Genomic DNA, 13,626 nt, shown 5'->3' on the forward strand with positions numbered 1-13,626 from the left:
AAAACAAGCACCAAAACAATGACATGAGAAGTTTGATAAAAATATTGTTTTAGATGGGTTTAGACACAATAATGTAGACAAGTGTTTATACTCTAAGACTTATGATAGCTATGTTATCTTGGTGTGTCTATATGTTGATGATGTGCCGATTTTGAGTAATGAGATGAGAGACATAATAGAAACAAATATGTTTCTATCTTCCATTTTCAAAATGAAAGACCTTGGAGAGGTCGATACCATTTTGGGTATAAAAGTGAGAAGAAATAGTGGAGGTTATGCCTTAAGTCAAGCTCACTATATTGAGAAAGTGCTTAACAAGTTTAGTCATCTCAAAATCAAATAGGCAAATACACCATTTGATTCAAGCATAAAGCTTGAAAAGAACAATGGTAAAGCGGTGGCTCAACTTGAGTATGCAAGTGCATTAGAGAGTCAAATGCACGCCACTCATTATACAAGAACGGATATTGCATATGCATTTAGTAAACTAAGTAGGTTTACTAGCAATCCAAGTATCGAGTATTGGAAGACAATTGAGAGAGTTCTAGGGTACCTTAAGAGGACCAAGAAGCTAAGTCTCAAATATTCAAAGATTTCTAAGATACTTGAGGGATATTCCGATGCAAGTTAGATATCAAGTGTGCGAAACAATCTTTCCACTATCGGTTGGGTGTTTATGCTTGAAGGAGGAGCGATTTCTTGTAGTTCAAATAAACGAACATGTATTTCACACTCAATCATGGAGGCCGAGTTTATAGCTCTAGCGACAACCGACAAAGAAGCCGAGTGGTTTAGGGATCTCATATTAGATATCTGAATTTTTGACAATGAGGTATCGATGATCTTGATACATTGTGATAGTCAAACCACATTAGCTACAGCCTGTGATGACATATATGATTGGAAGTCTAGACATGCAAGTCTAAGACATGAATATGTGAGACAATTAATTCAATATGAAATCATTTTGATATCTTATGTGAGAATTAGTGAGAACTTAGCAGATTCATTCACCAAACCTCTTAAAAGAGATTTGGTAAGTTCTATATCTTAAGAGATAAACTCCTAAAATAAGAGATTCACCAATGATGGCAACCCAATCCCAAACTTATGAACATCAAGGGAAATAGTACAATGTTTAAGAACAAGTCATTGATAAGAGTACAAACTTATGGTTAGTGTTGGTTGCTACCGGATTAAGGGTTAAGCTTAACGCTTTTGATGAAGTTCAGTTGTGTGCAACAAATATCTCTAAAAGTAGCAAAGATGATTTAAGAACTTCACCTATGTGAACTTAGAGGTGGTGCCGTCTCTCATGAGAGTTCGAGTTGTTCCTCGAAAAGTTCATGAAATGGATGAGCACATGGTCATGATGGTGTTAAGCGAGAAAACTGAGAAAATGAATGGTCAATTAGAGGTGTGTGAGGTGTTAGTCTTATCACTATAGGGGTATTTGGTTCAATCTTTAAGACACTAATCACTATGATAAGACTTCGTAATTTTTTTACTAAGGTAAAGTTGAAATCGAAAGATACTTTACTTTATGCACTAATATTGTTTGAGTTAATAAGAGATGATTATATTTAATAAAGTAAGGGAATGTTGAGATTGATTAAATATAATAATTAAGTTGTTTACACAATGTCATCCAAAACACTTAACAATTTCACTTAAGCTGAAGTAAAAATATGAGTTGTTATTGTAGACATCTATAATTGACTTTTGTAGGTCTAAAATGATACAATAAAAGTTTTGAGTCACTTGGAGGTGTTTAATGGTATTTTTGGACACCTTAGGCAAAGGGATAGCGACATGTCGCAGCCTATGGTGACATGTCACTTGTAGCCGTTAAAAACTTTAATGGCTACGACAGGCAACATGTCTTCTGACACAACAAATTAATGTGTGTTTTGGTTCTAAAAATATGTGTTTAAAATGTTGTTTCTTATTGGTTAAGCTTAAACTGTAAAATGAGTCTTTAGAGTTGTAAAGTCTTTATCACACTTTTCAACTCTCTCTAACCTCTCTCCTTAGCTCTCAAAGATGATCATAAGTTCTCTCCAAGAAACTCACAAATAATTGCTTGACTTGTGTGAGTTTCAAAAACTTATTTAATCCCGTTCTCATTCTATCTTGGTAAAGCTTCAAGCAAGTTTGGGAGGGGTTGGAATATAGATTTTGAACATCGATACTTCTCGTGTACAAGTCTTTTTGATGTTCCCCAAGTTTGAAGGTTCAATTGTTGAATTCAAAGGTTCAAGCAAAATGAGATTTCGTTTTTCAGTTTCCCATTATATTATGTGTTTTCACCGTTGATAGTTCTATTGTATTTTATGTGAGGATTTCATTAATCTAGGAGACGTAATTTCACTCCATTTTATATCATTTTCTAGATCTTGCTTTAATCGTTGAATTTTTAAAATTTGCTTTTCATACTATGCATGCGATTTTTTATTAGTCTTTAGAATTTGTATTATTGAGTTTATTCTTATTATTCATTGTTGATTTTATAGTAAGCCATAAATTCCAAACAATAATAGACATCCACTAATTTTCGAATATAATTTACGGTGCCAAAATCAGTGTTTAAACAATCTATTTTACATACGTATACAAAAAAATCAAGCACGTGTACAAGTGATTTTGAATCTTGATTTCAAGATTATAAATTATTCTGAATTCCTTACAATCTGGTGGGATGCTTACTATAACTACAATGTACATTGTCATATAAAAAAATTCAAGTTATAATTTCTCTACATGTCAAAAATAAAAATGTTCTTACCAGTAGGAAAAAAAATGACGTCTCACCTAAGAATTTCTCTATATGTCATTGAGAATCATTCATACACAAAAATTATTCATTCTGTTTTTCTTAAAGGATATAGTAACGAAGTTTCTCATATAAGGTCTCTACAAATGATAATGTTAGTTAAAGTTCTTAATAAATTTTGTTAGTACCATACTTAGTTGAGGATAACTTCAACAAAGCCAAAAATATGAGAATTAACTATGGATTGAGAAAAGTGAGGGCACTGAATGAAGGTAATTTATTAGTGAAGCTTAGAGTTGGAGATTGTAAAGTTGGTAATGTGAAAAGAGGCAAGTCTTTGTGTTTGCGATAGAAGCCAACAACGACACGATGACTGACAACAACGGTGGTAGACGGTGATGGACGATGGTGGCAAGGAAGACGGGAGTTGATGAGCAACCGGCTATAGGAAATGGTGGAGAGAGGCAATGAATTTTTTAAGGATTTGTTTTTTTTTTCTTTCTTTCCAACTTATGTTGATCCTTAGCCCTTGGATTTGGTTAATCAAAATGTCTAAATTTAATGTAAAAAACAATGTTCATTGAACCCATTCCTTTTTTGTATATTAAAGGAAAAAAAGAAGGTTTTGGTACATGTGTATCTTTCACATTTCACAAGTGTATTAAAAAATAAATATTACATTCATTTCATTTTTAAAAACTTAAAAATAAATGAGAACCGAGTTTTATAAGCTCTCTGTAATTAAGTGTAAAAATGAGTTTAATAGCAAATAATTATAATAATATGATGTTTTTATATGCAATTTTTTTCCCTTTCTCTATATATTTTTTTATTCAAACTTCTAGAGAATTCGAATTTAGGATCTCTTCTTTGTGAGGAGAAGTGTAGTACTACTAGACTATGTCTATAACTACTTTTCGTACATACTTTATAAAAATATGAAATTACATAATACATAATTTTATTTTAATCAATTATTTTAAAAAATTAAAATATTTTTGACATTCTTAAATAGAAAGGGAAATTTGCTATTATATGCTAAAAATTTAAACAAGTTAAAAAATTAAACCCAAAAAATAAACATAGGAAAGTTATCCTATTTTTTCAATTTCTTCCCCAAATTACCCCTCACTTTTCAACTTCCCCCCATTTTCTCTAACTCCCTTCTCTCTCTCTCTCTCTCTCTCTCTCTCTCTTGCTCTCTCTCTCTCAGACAAAAAAAAAACCACCACGGCTTGCAGTCAGTCGGACCTCCACCCACCACGACCTCAGCCAGACCTCAGCCGGACCTCCCACACACTCAACCGACCTCCACATTCATTTTTCTCACCCAAAAGCAATGGGTAAGTGTTTTTTATGCAAAATATTGTTGACTTTTGTTATATTTAGTGTAAGTTGTATGGATTTACACATTGTTGGTTGTATTTTGTCCATTTTGTGTTCTGAAATGAAAATAGACTATGCTCCGTTTTCTGGGTTTTTTTTCTGGGTTTTTCGTTTTTTTGCGATTTTTGAACGATAAATTGCGATTTTGTGCGATTTCTACCAAAGTCAGAGGTTAGGGATGAAACTATGCGACATTTGAACGATGTCATTGCGATTTTATGCAATGTTATATGTGTGGCAAAACTAAGTATTTTTGAGCGATTTTAGGGCGATTTGTGGGCGACTTTATCTGCGTGCGATACTTGTGCAATGCCTATGAGATATCATTGCGATTTTGTTTGTATTAATTTTGTCCAAAATTTCTTGCGATAGTTGTGCGACTTTGTGCGATGTTTTTGCGATATTGAAAGATATGTGTGCGATTTTAAATTTGTACGACTTTATTTGTACTTTTTTCTGATTTTAAATTTTTTTGTTTGTGACAGATTCAACTGTATTTGTGCCTGTATTGTATGATGGTGTTTGGGCTGTCGAGGGTTTCAACTGGGTATTCAATTCCCCAACAAGTAAGACGTTGATGTTTGATATTGACACTACTCTGGAAAAGTTGCGTGAAGTTTTGTATGAAGAGTTAGATGTGGATCATTTGGTGTATGAACTGAAATTAGAAGTTTGTTACATGTACATGAAAGGCACCAAGTGCCTTTCAAATAAGAAAAAAGTACAAATAAAGTCGTACAAATTTAAAATCGCACACATATCGTTCAATATCGTACAAATTAGAAGTCTGTTACATGTATTCAATTCTGCTATCGAGGGGCCACCGCTCATCTTTAGGCCTGTGATCAAACTGAACTCAAACCTCCTAAATCTGGCTTCCGTTTTACCCACGTAAAACCACACTTCATCGTTTTTAACTTCACTGACTTTCTTTTTCCTCAATAACAGTTGATGCACAATCACCCCGAAGAATTGAAGAATACTGGCATTCCAAAAAGATCCGAAGGGACTTTCCTTCACCTTATCAATCACCTTAAAGGCTTCGAACTTATCCTTTATAGCAGTGAAGTACCCGTTCTCTCTGTAGGTGATACGCCCTGGAAAATGCTCGGACAATGGGAGAACGAGCTCTGGAGCCATCTGCATTTTTAAAAATAGGAATTATTATTAATCGCACAGATGTCGCAAAAGAACTCGCAAAAACTCGCAAAACTACAATTATGAATCGCACAAACATCGCAATGAATCGCAGAAAAAATGTATAAGGTTCTTAAATTAAAATCGCATAACCTATCCAATATAATCGCACAAACATTGCACAAAGATCGCTAAAACTATGAGTACCTTGACTGTCGCTCAAATAGCTCAATATCGCTCAATATCGCCAAACAACACAAATGCCATAAACTATCATTATTTCCCTAAATAATCGCACAATATCGCCAAAATGTAACAAACTTCATGTACATGTAACAGACTTCTAATTTCAGTTCATACAGCAAAGGATCCACATCCAACTCTTCATACAAAACTTCACGCAACTTTTCCAGAGTAGTGTCAATATCAAACATCAACGTCTTACTTGTTGGGGAATTGAATACCAGTTGAAACACTCGACAGCCCAAACACCATCATACAATATAGGCACAAATACAGTTGAATCTGTCACAAACAAAAAAATTTAAAATCAGAAAAAGGTACAAATAAAGTCGTACAAATTTAAAATCGTACACATATCGTTCAATATCGCAAAAACATCGCACAAAGTCGCACAACTATCGCAAGAAATTTTGGACAAAATTAATACAAACAAAATCGCAATGATATCGCACAGACATCGCACAAGTATCGCACACAGATAAAGTCGCCCACAAATCGCCCTAAAATACTTAGTTTTTGCCACACATAACATCGCACAAAATCGCAATGGCATCGTTCAAATGTTGCATAGTTCCATCCCTAACCTCTGACTTTGGTAGAAATCGCAATTTATCGTTCAAAAATCGCAAAAAAACGAAAAACCCCATAAAAAAACGCAGAAAACGGAGCATAGTCTACTTTCATTTCAGAACGCAAAATGGACAAAATACAACCAACAATGTGCAGATCCATACAACTTACACTAAATATAACAAAAGCCAATAATATTTTGCATAAAAAACACTTACCCATTGCTTTTGGGTGAGAAAAATGAATGTGGAGGTTGGTTGAGTGTGTGGGAGGTCCGGCTGAAGTCTGGCTGAGGTCGTGGTGGGTGGAGGTCCGGCTGACTGCAAGCTGTGGTGATTTTTTTTGGTCTGAGAGAGAGAGCAAAAGAGAGAGAGATAAGGGAGTTAGAGAAGGAGGAGAGAGAATGAAGTTAGAGAAAATGAGGGGAAGTTGAAAAATGAGAGGTAATTTGGAGAAGAAATTGAAAAAGTAGGATAACTTTCCTATATTTATTTTTTGTGTTTAATTTTTTAACTTGTTTAATTTTTTAGCATATAATAGCAAATTTCCCAATAGAAAATAGTAATTTTTTAGGAATAAAACTTAATCATAACTTTCAATTTTATTTTTTTAAAACTCAAATAAGAACAAAATATAAACATAAATGATTTTAAATTAAAATTAAAATAATTAGTTTTTATGTTTTTAAAAATGATAAGTTAATTAATTTTATAAGTAATATATTAAATATTTCAGAGATTCATAAAAAAATGGAGATAAAATAGAAAATAAATTTTATTATTTTTTAATATTTAGTGAGACTATTTAGATCAATTTATCAATATAATATATTTAATAATAATTGATTAACTAAAACAGTGGTAAGAGAAAAGAAGTAAATGTGAATAGTCATATCTAATAATAATATAATAGTAATAATGAAAATAAAATTGAATTTCACTTGTGGTCATTGAAATTCTATGCTTGTGATGTGTTGAACTAAGGCGGTAATGAACATATTTTCTCTATTATCTTCGAATGATGCCGTGGGCTCTTTACTGCCTTAAATTAATGACACGTGTCGCGAGGCTGCCGGAGTATCAAATTCTTGAAATTCTGCTAGCCTAACATGCACCACAGAAATTGTTTTTGCCACGGCCGCTGTTATCCCTCCCATAACTTTCATTATCTTCATTTTTCCTAGCCACAAAATAATTTTTCTGTCTTAAAGCCAATTTTACATTTTTAGCCTCAGTGTTTCCATTATCTTTTGATGATCTAATACATTCTTCTAAGCATTTTCAGTAACTTCCTAATTAATTTTTTTTTAATAAACTTGGATAAAATTGTAATTCACAAATTTGCAGGGTTGGAAAATTTGGAAGAACTATTAGCGAATTTGTCAACAAAACTAAATAGTGTTCTAGCTCGAAAAAGAAAGAAAGGAAAATTCCAAAATAAATTTCTTATTATTTTTCACCTTCACCTTATATTTTTATTAATTTATTTTTATTTTTAAAATGATAGAGTTCTTCTCAATATTTACATTATATCTGAAATTTTTCATTGGCTGAGTCTCTTCCTTGCGACAGGAGAGACACACACAGTGTCCTCCATTTCATTTCCTGCAAACAATTAGTTTTTCTTTACAAGTTTCATCCATTACTTTCCCACTCTTTCTTAGTTCCCAAACATGGGCTTAACCGCTAAGCTTCACCGCCTCGACCTCCGCTCCAGCTTCTTCGCCGGCACTGCCCTCGTCGATGCCCGAAACACTGTTCTCCCACCTCTTCCCCGCTCTGTCTCAACTCGTATATCTACTCAGTCCACTAGAGGTAACAATCACTCTATCAAAACCAGAAATTTCTGTACCCCAAGAAGGGGCAGTTCTTCTGTCACAGCTCGGTTATCCACTGTGGCTGTGGAAGAATCGACCCCTGAAACTATGAGCAAAGAGGACATTGAATCGTTGTTCTCAAATGAGTCCGTAGATGAGTTTGAACGTAAACGTAATGGTAAGCATTCGAATAATGGGGCTTCTGGTATTTCTTCTGGTGTTAAGCTTGAAAATGTGACAAAGACCTATAAGGGTGTCACTGTTTTGAAAGATATTAATTGGGAGGTGAAGAAGGGGGAGAAAGTGGGTTTGGTTGGTGTGAATGGAGCGGGGAAAACGACCCAGATGAGAATTATTGCTGGTTTAGAGGAACCTGATTCTGGGAATGTGATTAAGGCGAAATCCAATATGAAAATTGCGTTTTTGAGTCAAGAATTTGAGGTTTCGTTGAGTAGGACAGTGAGGGAAGAGTTCACTAGCGCGTTTAAGGAGGAGATGGAGGTTTCAGCGAAGTTGGAGAAGGTGCAGAAGGCTTTGGAGAGTACGGTTGATGACTTGGATTTGATGGGAAGGCTTTTGGATGAGTTTGATTCGCTTCAAAGGCGGGCACAGGCTGTTGACTTGGACGAGGTTGAGTCGAAAGTCAGCAGACTGATGCCGGAACTTGGATTTTCACCAGAGGATTCAGAAAGGTTGGTGGCGTCATTTAGCAGTGGATGGCAAATGAGGATGTCTCTGGGGAAGATTCTACTTCAGGTATATAATAACTTAATGCTCAAGATGACATGTGCTGATGACGCAAGTGATTGCATTAATTATGCTTTCTAGATTCTATTATTTGCCAGGAAAACTAAACTAGTAGATTTCTGTGCTTCTTTCCGTTATGTGACAAAAGCTGTTAATGGTGGTTTAGTGAAGGTTAACTCCTAATTAGCAAACTATAACAGATATGAATACAAATTTATTTGCGTTAATACTATACAAGGATTGCTTCATAGTGCTATTCATTTTTTGAATGCTGCAATTCTTGTATCATTGTGCTTGATACAATTTATGAGGTGACTAAGAGATTGCGTATTTCGTTTCCTTGCCTCCCTTCGGTTATTCCCGCATACCTGGTCTTGCTGTTGTGCTATGCTCAGCTTGTGATGTATCTTTATTCCTGCCTTGAATCTTGTTCTTCAGGATCCAGATTTACTACTACTGGATGAGCCCACCAATCATCTTGATCTTGATACAATTGAGTGGCTTGAAGGTTATCTTGCAAAGCAAGATGTACCAATGGTTATCATATCCCATGACAGAGCTTTTCTTGATCAGCTCTGCACTAAAATAGTGGAAACTGATATGGGTGTGTCAAAAACTTATGTTGGAAATTATTCTGAGTATCTCCTTTCAAAAGCAGCATGGATTGAGGCTCAGTATGCAGCTTGGGAGAAGCAGCAGAAGGAAATAGAACATACAAAAGACTTGATAAGTAGGCTTGGCGCTGGGGCGAATTCTGGCCGTGCTACTTCTGCTGAAAAGGTACATTCAAATGTATCCGACTATGACTTAGGGCTTTTTTTGTGCATGCAGTAGTAATCAGTATATTACGAATGCATAGATTATCATTTATTATCCTGGCACAAATGGTAATTTAAGATTTCTACCTGCAGTTGGTAGAAGAATTTTGTAGTATTTAATGAGGAAATATTTCACTGTCAAAGTGCTGCTTAATGTTGTTCCATCATTTCTTTAGGATTTTGGCAGCCCTGCCAGTTTAATCTGGATAAAAAAGTGATACATTATTTTCAGCTACTGGAAGCTTCAGTTGCTATATTTACTAGATTATTCTTTCTGTCTCTCCCACCCCGTTCTTAACTTTTTTTCTTCTTTGTTTTATGTTACTATATGTATTTTTATTTTTTACTATTAAGGCAAATTCTGTCCTAGATGGTTTTTGATGCAGAACGGATCAATTTTATTCTTCAAAAACAGAAATGTAATACTCTTAAGTAAACTGATGCTTTGTTGCTAGACAAAAGAAACTCAATGGAGTTGACTTAAATATGCAATTTAATTAGACTTTTATAAATATTTACACTGCTCAGACCTAATACAATCTTTTCAACAGTATGTTTCATAATTTTGCTGCTTAAAAAAACAATATGAGATCCTACTTTTTGTTAGTTGTTACAATGTTAAATCAAAGATTTAAATTTTCTTGGTTGCTTTCCAATGTGATCTTTTGTTTGTTTTATTCTGTACCTATTATTCACAATCTTTTTACTCTATTGATTGATTCTAAATTAAATTACTACATACCATAAATATATATTTTTTCTGGTATCACGGTATGGCATATGGTGTATATATTCAACTTAATCTCTTACCTAGCATGTTCGTGTCTTTCTTTGTCTTCCAATTTGGATAACCATAGAAACTGGAGAAACTTAAAGAAGAGGATTTGATTGAGAAGCCATTTCAAAGAAAACAAATGAAGATCAGGTTTCCTGAGCGTGGAAGAAGCGGGAGATCTGTTGCAACACTTAAAAACTTGGAATTTGGTTATGAGGATAACGTAAGTTGATTCACACCACGAAAGAATGAAAATACTAGTTATGTACTTATGTATTTGTACGTGTATGTCCACATGAACAGCCATAAATCCATAATTATGACTGGGATATGGCTTGTGTGACAGGTCCTATTTAATAAGGCAAATCTTTCTATTGAAAGGGGAGAAAAAATTGCCATTATTGGCCCAAATGGATGTGGCAAGAGTACTTTGCTGAAACTAATAATGGGATTAGAGAAACCAAAATCTGGTGAAGTTCTGCTTGGGGAGCATAATGTCCTGCCAAATTATTTTGAACAAAATCAGGTGCGAATATTTCACCATTGTATGATATTGTTGGTTGGTCAAATAGGCATGGCTTTTTCATAAAATAGGACAAGACTGCTTATTGAGTTTCATTATCCTCTTAGGCCGAGGCTCTTGATTTAGACAAAACTGTGCTTGAGACAGTAGAAGAAGCTGCTGAGGACTGGAGACTTGATGATATAAAGGGTCTCCTTGGGCGTTGTAATTTCAAAGCTGATATGCTTGATAGAAAGGTTTCCCTTCTAAGCGGTGGTGAGAAGGTAGAGAATTTATGAGTTCTATCTCAAACACACTCTCTCTATTTTATTTGACATTTTTCTCTCGTTTTTGTGGGTACTTGCATGATGTGTTGTTCCGTGTTGCATAGAGATCTAATTTGAACTAGTTGGAAGCAGGCAGTAACACTAGACAATCTTTATGATTTCATGGTTTGACGTGGAAAGGGATTTAAAAGATGAATTTTAAACAAATCAACATTGTTTTTTGGTTAAAATAAATAAAATGGGCATGGATGATTTATCTGGCTGAAAAAAATTAAATCTACATTACCTATTATGTCTTGGATACATTCTTTAGGAAGAACTCTTATTATTTAGCGTGGAATTTGTCTTTTATTCTTTAGTTTTCTAACTATTATATACAGTTCTTATTTTCTTCTTTTCGTCCGACTCGATAGTATACTTGGGTTTTCTGTGATACCTTGATAGTTTTCATATGAATCTCTGGCAAGGATGTTCCCTAACATTGAAATGAGCTCATTTTGTATAACACTACTTTAATTGTCTTGTCTTCATCTATGATTCGGTGTTGGTTGGCTTTATGTGAATATTAATTTTTCTCTTCTTCTAGGCACGTCTTGCGTTTTGCAAGTTCATGGTAAAGCCTTCCACTCTTTTAGTTTTGGATGAGCCAACTAATCACTTGGATATTCCTTCAAAAGAAATGCTGGAGGTTTGTCTCTCTTCTCTCTCCATAATGCTGTAACTACTACAAATGTTCCATAAAATCTATCATCACATCTTTTTAACATGAGTTTCTTTTTCTTCTACCAGGATGCCATAACAGAGTATTCGGGCACTGTCATCACAGTTTCTCATGACCGATACTTCATAAAGCAAATAGTTAATAGAGTAGTGGAGGTTAAAGATTGCAGTTTACAAAATTATGCTGGTGATTACAATGTAAGTGTCCTCTTCCACTACCTGCAAATTATACTCATTCTATTAATGTGGTGGTATGAAGTTGATTTGCTTTTATTTGTCATTTCTGATCTCAATTTTCATCACCCTGCAGTATTATCTAGAAAAGAATCTTGATGCAAGGGCAAAAGAACTAGAGCGTGAAGCGGAGCTCGAAGAAAAGGCTCCTAAAGTCAAAGCCAAATCAAAGATGTCAAAGGTAAGCCCTTGCTCTAGTTGTATCTGAGAACTTGAATATAAAATGGCAACGTGGGCTAAAATTTCAAATTGTCCTCATCTAGGCTGAAAAAGAAGCAATGAAGAAACAGAAGAGGCAGGCATTTCAACAAGCGAAAGCGAAATCGAAAGGGTCAAAAAATGCCAAGAGATGGAATTAATTGGAATATTTCATTCAAAATCCATCAGTATCATATAGCTAATTTTCCTTGTAAAAGGAGTAGGAGGAGGTTGGGCAGCATATTGTTTTAGGGCTTACTTGACCATGTGTATATTTACATACATACAATTAATAGAATTTCAGGTTTTTGTTGCTACCAATTATCTTCTGTAAAAAATTTTTTGATTCAAAATTTATTAACATCGATAAAGTTACATATCACTTAAAAACTAATTAGAATTTGCTAAAAATTTGACTACTACTGGCAATAAGTTGAAATGAGAGATTTCCACTAGTCTTTCAGTAGCTAATTATGAGTAAAGACCCTTTCATAGCATTGTACGATGCCCTTTCATAGCATTGTACGATGCTTGTATGTATCTAGGTGAGACAATAAACGGAGATTTTTTAACAAAAAATATTGTGGTCATATATAGGGATGTAAACCGGGTGGGGTCGGAGATGGCTCTTCCGGTCGAAGTCTCATTGAGTATCATTTAATAAAAATGTTAAATTTTTTTTTATAATTGATCAAATAAATTTAAATAATTAAAATTTTTTAATATAAAATAATTAAAAAATAATAAATTATACCATTAATAATTATATATTTTTATATAAATTATTATATTATATATTTTTAATAATATTTATATTAAAAATATAAATTATAATACAAACGGGACGGATTTGGAACGAGAGTCATGTTCAATTAGGGGCAGGTCCCCACGAGGACCCTATCCCGCGGGTTAAATTGACATTCCTAGTAATATAACTTCAATTAAAAAATTTTCATATAACGAAATAAAATCCATAACTTATTTATGTAGAAAATATGCTTATGAAAAAAAAAAACTAACACTTTATTAGTTTATTTAAGACTTCTAACTAAAATCCAATAAACTTTCAAACATGCCTAGTAATAGATTATTTATCGTAATAAATAAAAATTATTATGATATATACATGTATACATATTTGTTTTTACATAAAACTCTATGACCATAGATAATCTAGATAAATAAAAAAATCACAAAAAAACATTATTACAATACAATACATACAGACACAATCTAGACTATCGATCCTTCTTACCTATTTGCTCCCATCCTTTGCTAACTATCGACTCTCCACTATATATTGAGGATGATAAATGATAATATAACTTTCTTATTCATCAGTTATAAAGAAGAAGATAAATTTGTTAAGTAATACAAGTACAAAATAAAAATGATAGTAAACAACTAAAATAAATAAAAA

General features: G+C 33.6%; 1 protein-coding gene across 1 annotated transcript; it reads left to right on the plus strand.

The window, feature by feature from the left end:
• Nucleotides 1-7,612: 7,612 nt before the first annotated feature.
• LOC133803802 (ABC transporter F family member 5) lies at nucleotides 7,613-12,523 on the plus strand. The gene is made up of 9 exons (XM_062241919.1): nucleotides 7,613-8,681; nucleotides 9,111-9,452; nucleotides 10,348-10,488; nucleotides 10,612-10,791; nucleotides 10,896-11,051; nucleotides 11,641-11,742; nucleotides 11,844-11,972; nucleotides 12,085-12,189; nucleotides 12,272-12,523. Exons 1-9 carry the CDS (start codon nucleotides 7,782-7,784, stop codon nucleotides 12,365-12,367), a joined length of 2,151 nt encoding a protein of 716 aa, XP_062097903.1. The 5' UTR covers nucleotides 7,613-7,781; the 3' UTR covers nucleotides 12,368-12,523.
• The last annotated feature ends 1,103 nt before the right edge of the window (nucleotides 12,524-13,626 follow it).

The sequence above is a fragment of the Humulus lupulus genome, chromosome 1 (genome assembly GCF_963169125.1).
Source record: "Humulus lupulus chromosome 1, drHumLupu1.1, whole genome shotgun sequence".
Classification (NCBI taxonomy): domain Eukaryota; kingdom Viridiplantae; phylum Streptophyta; class Magnoliopsida; order Rosales; family Cannabaceae; genus Humulus; species Humulus lupulus.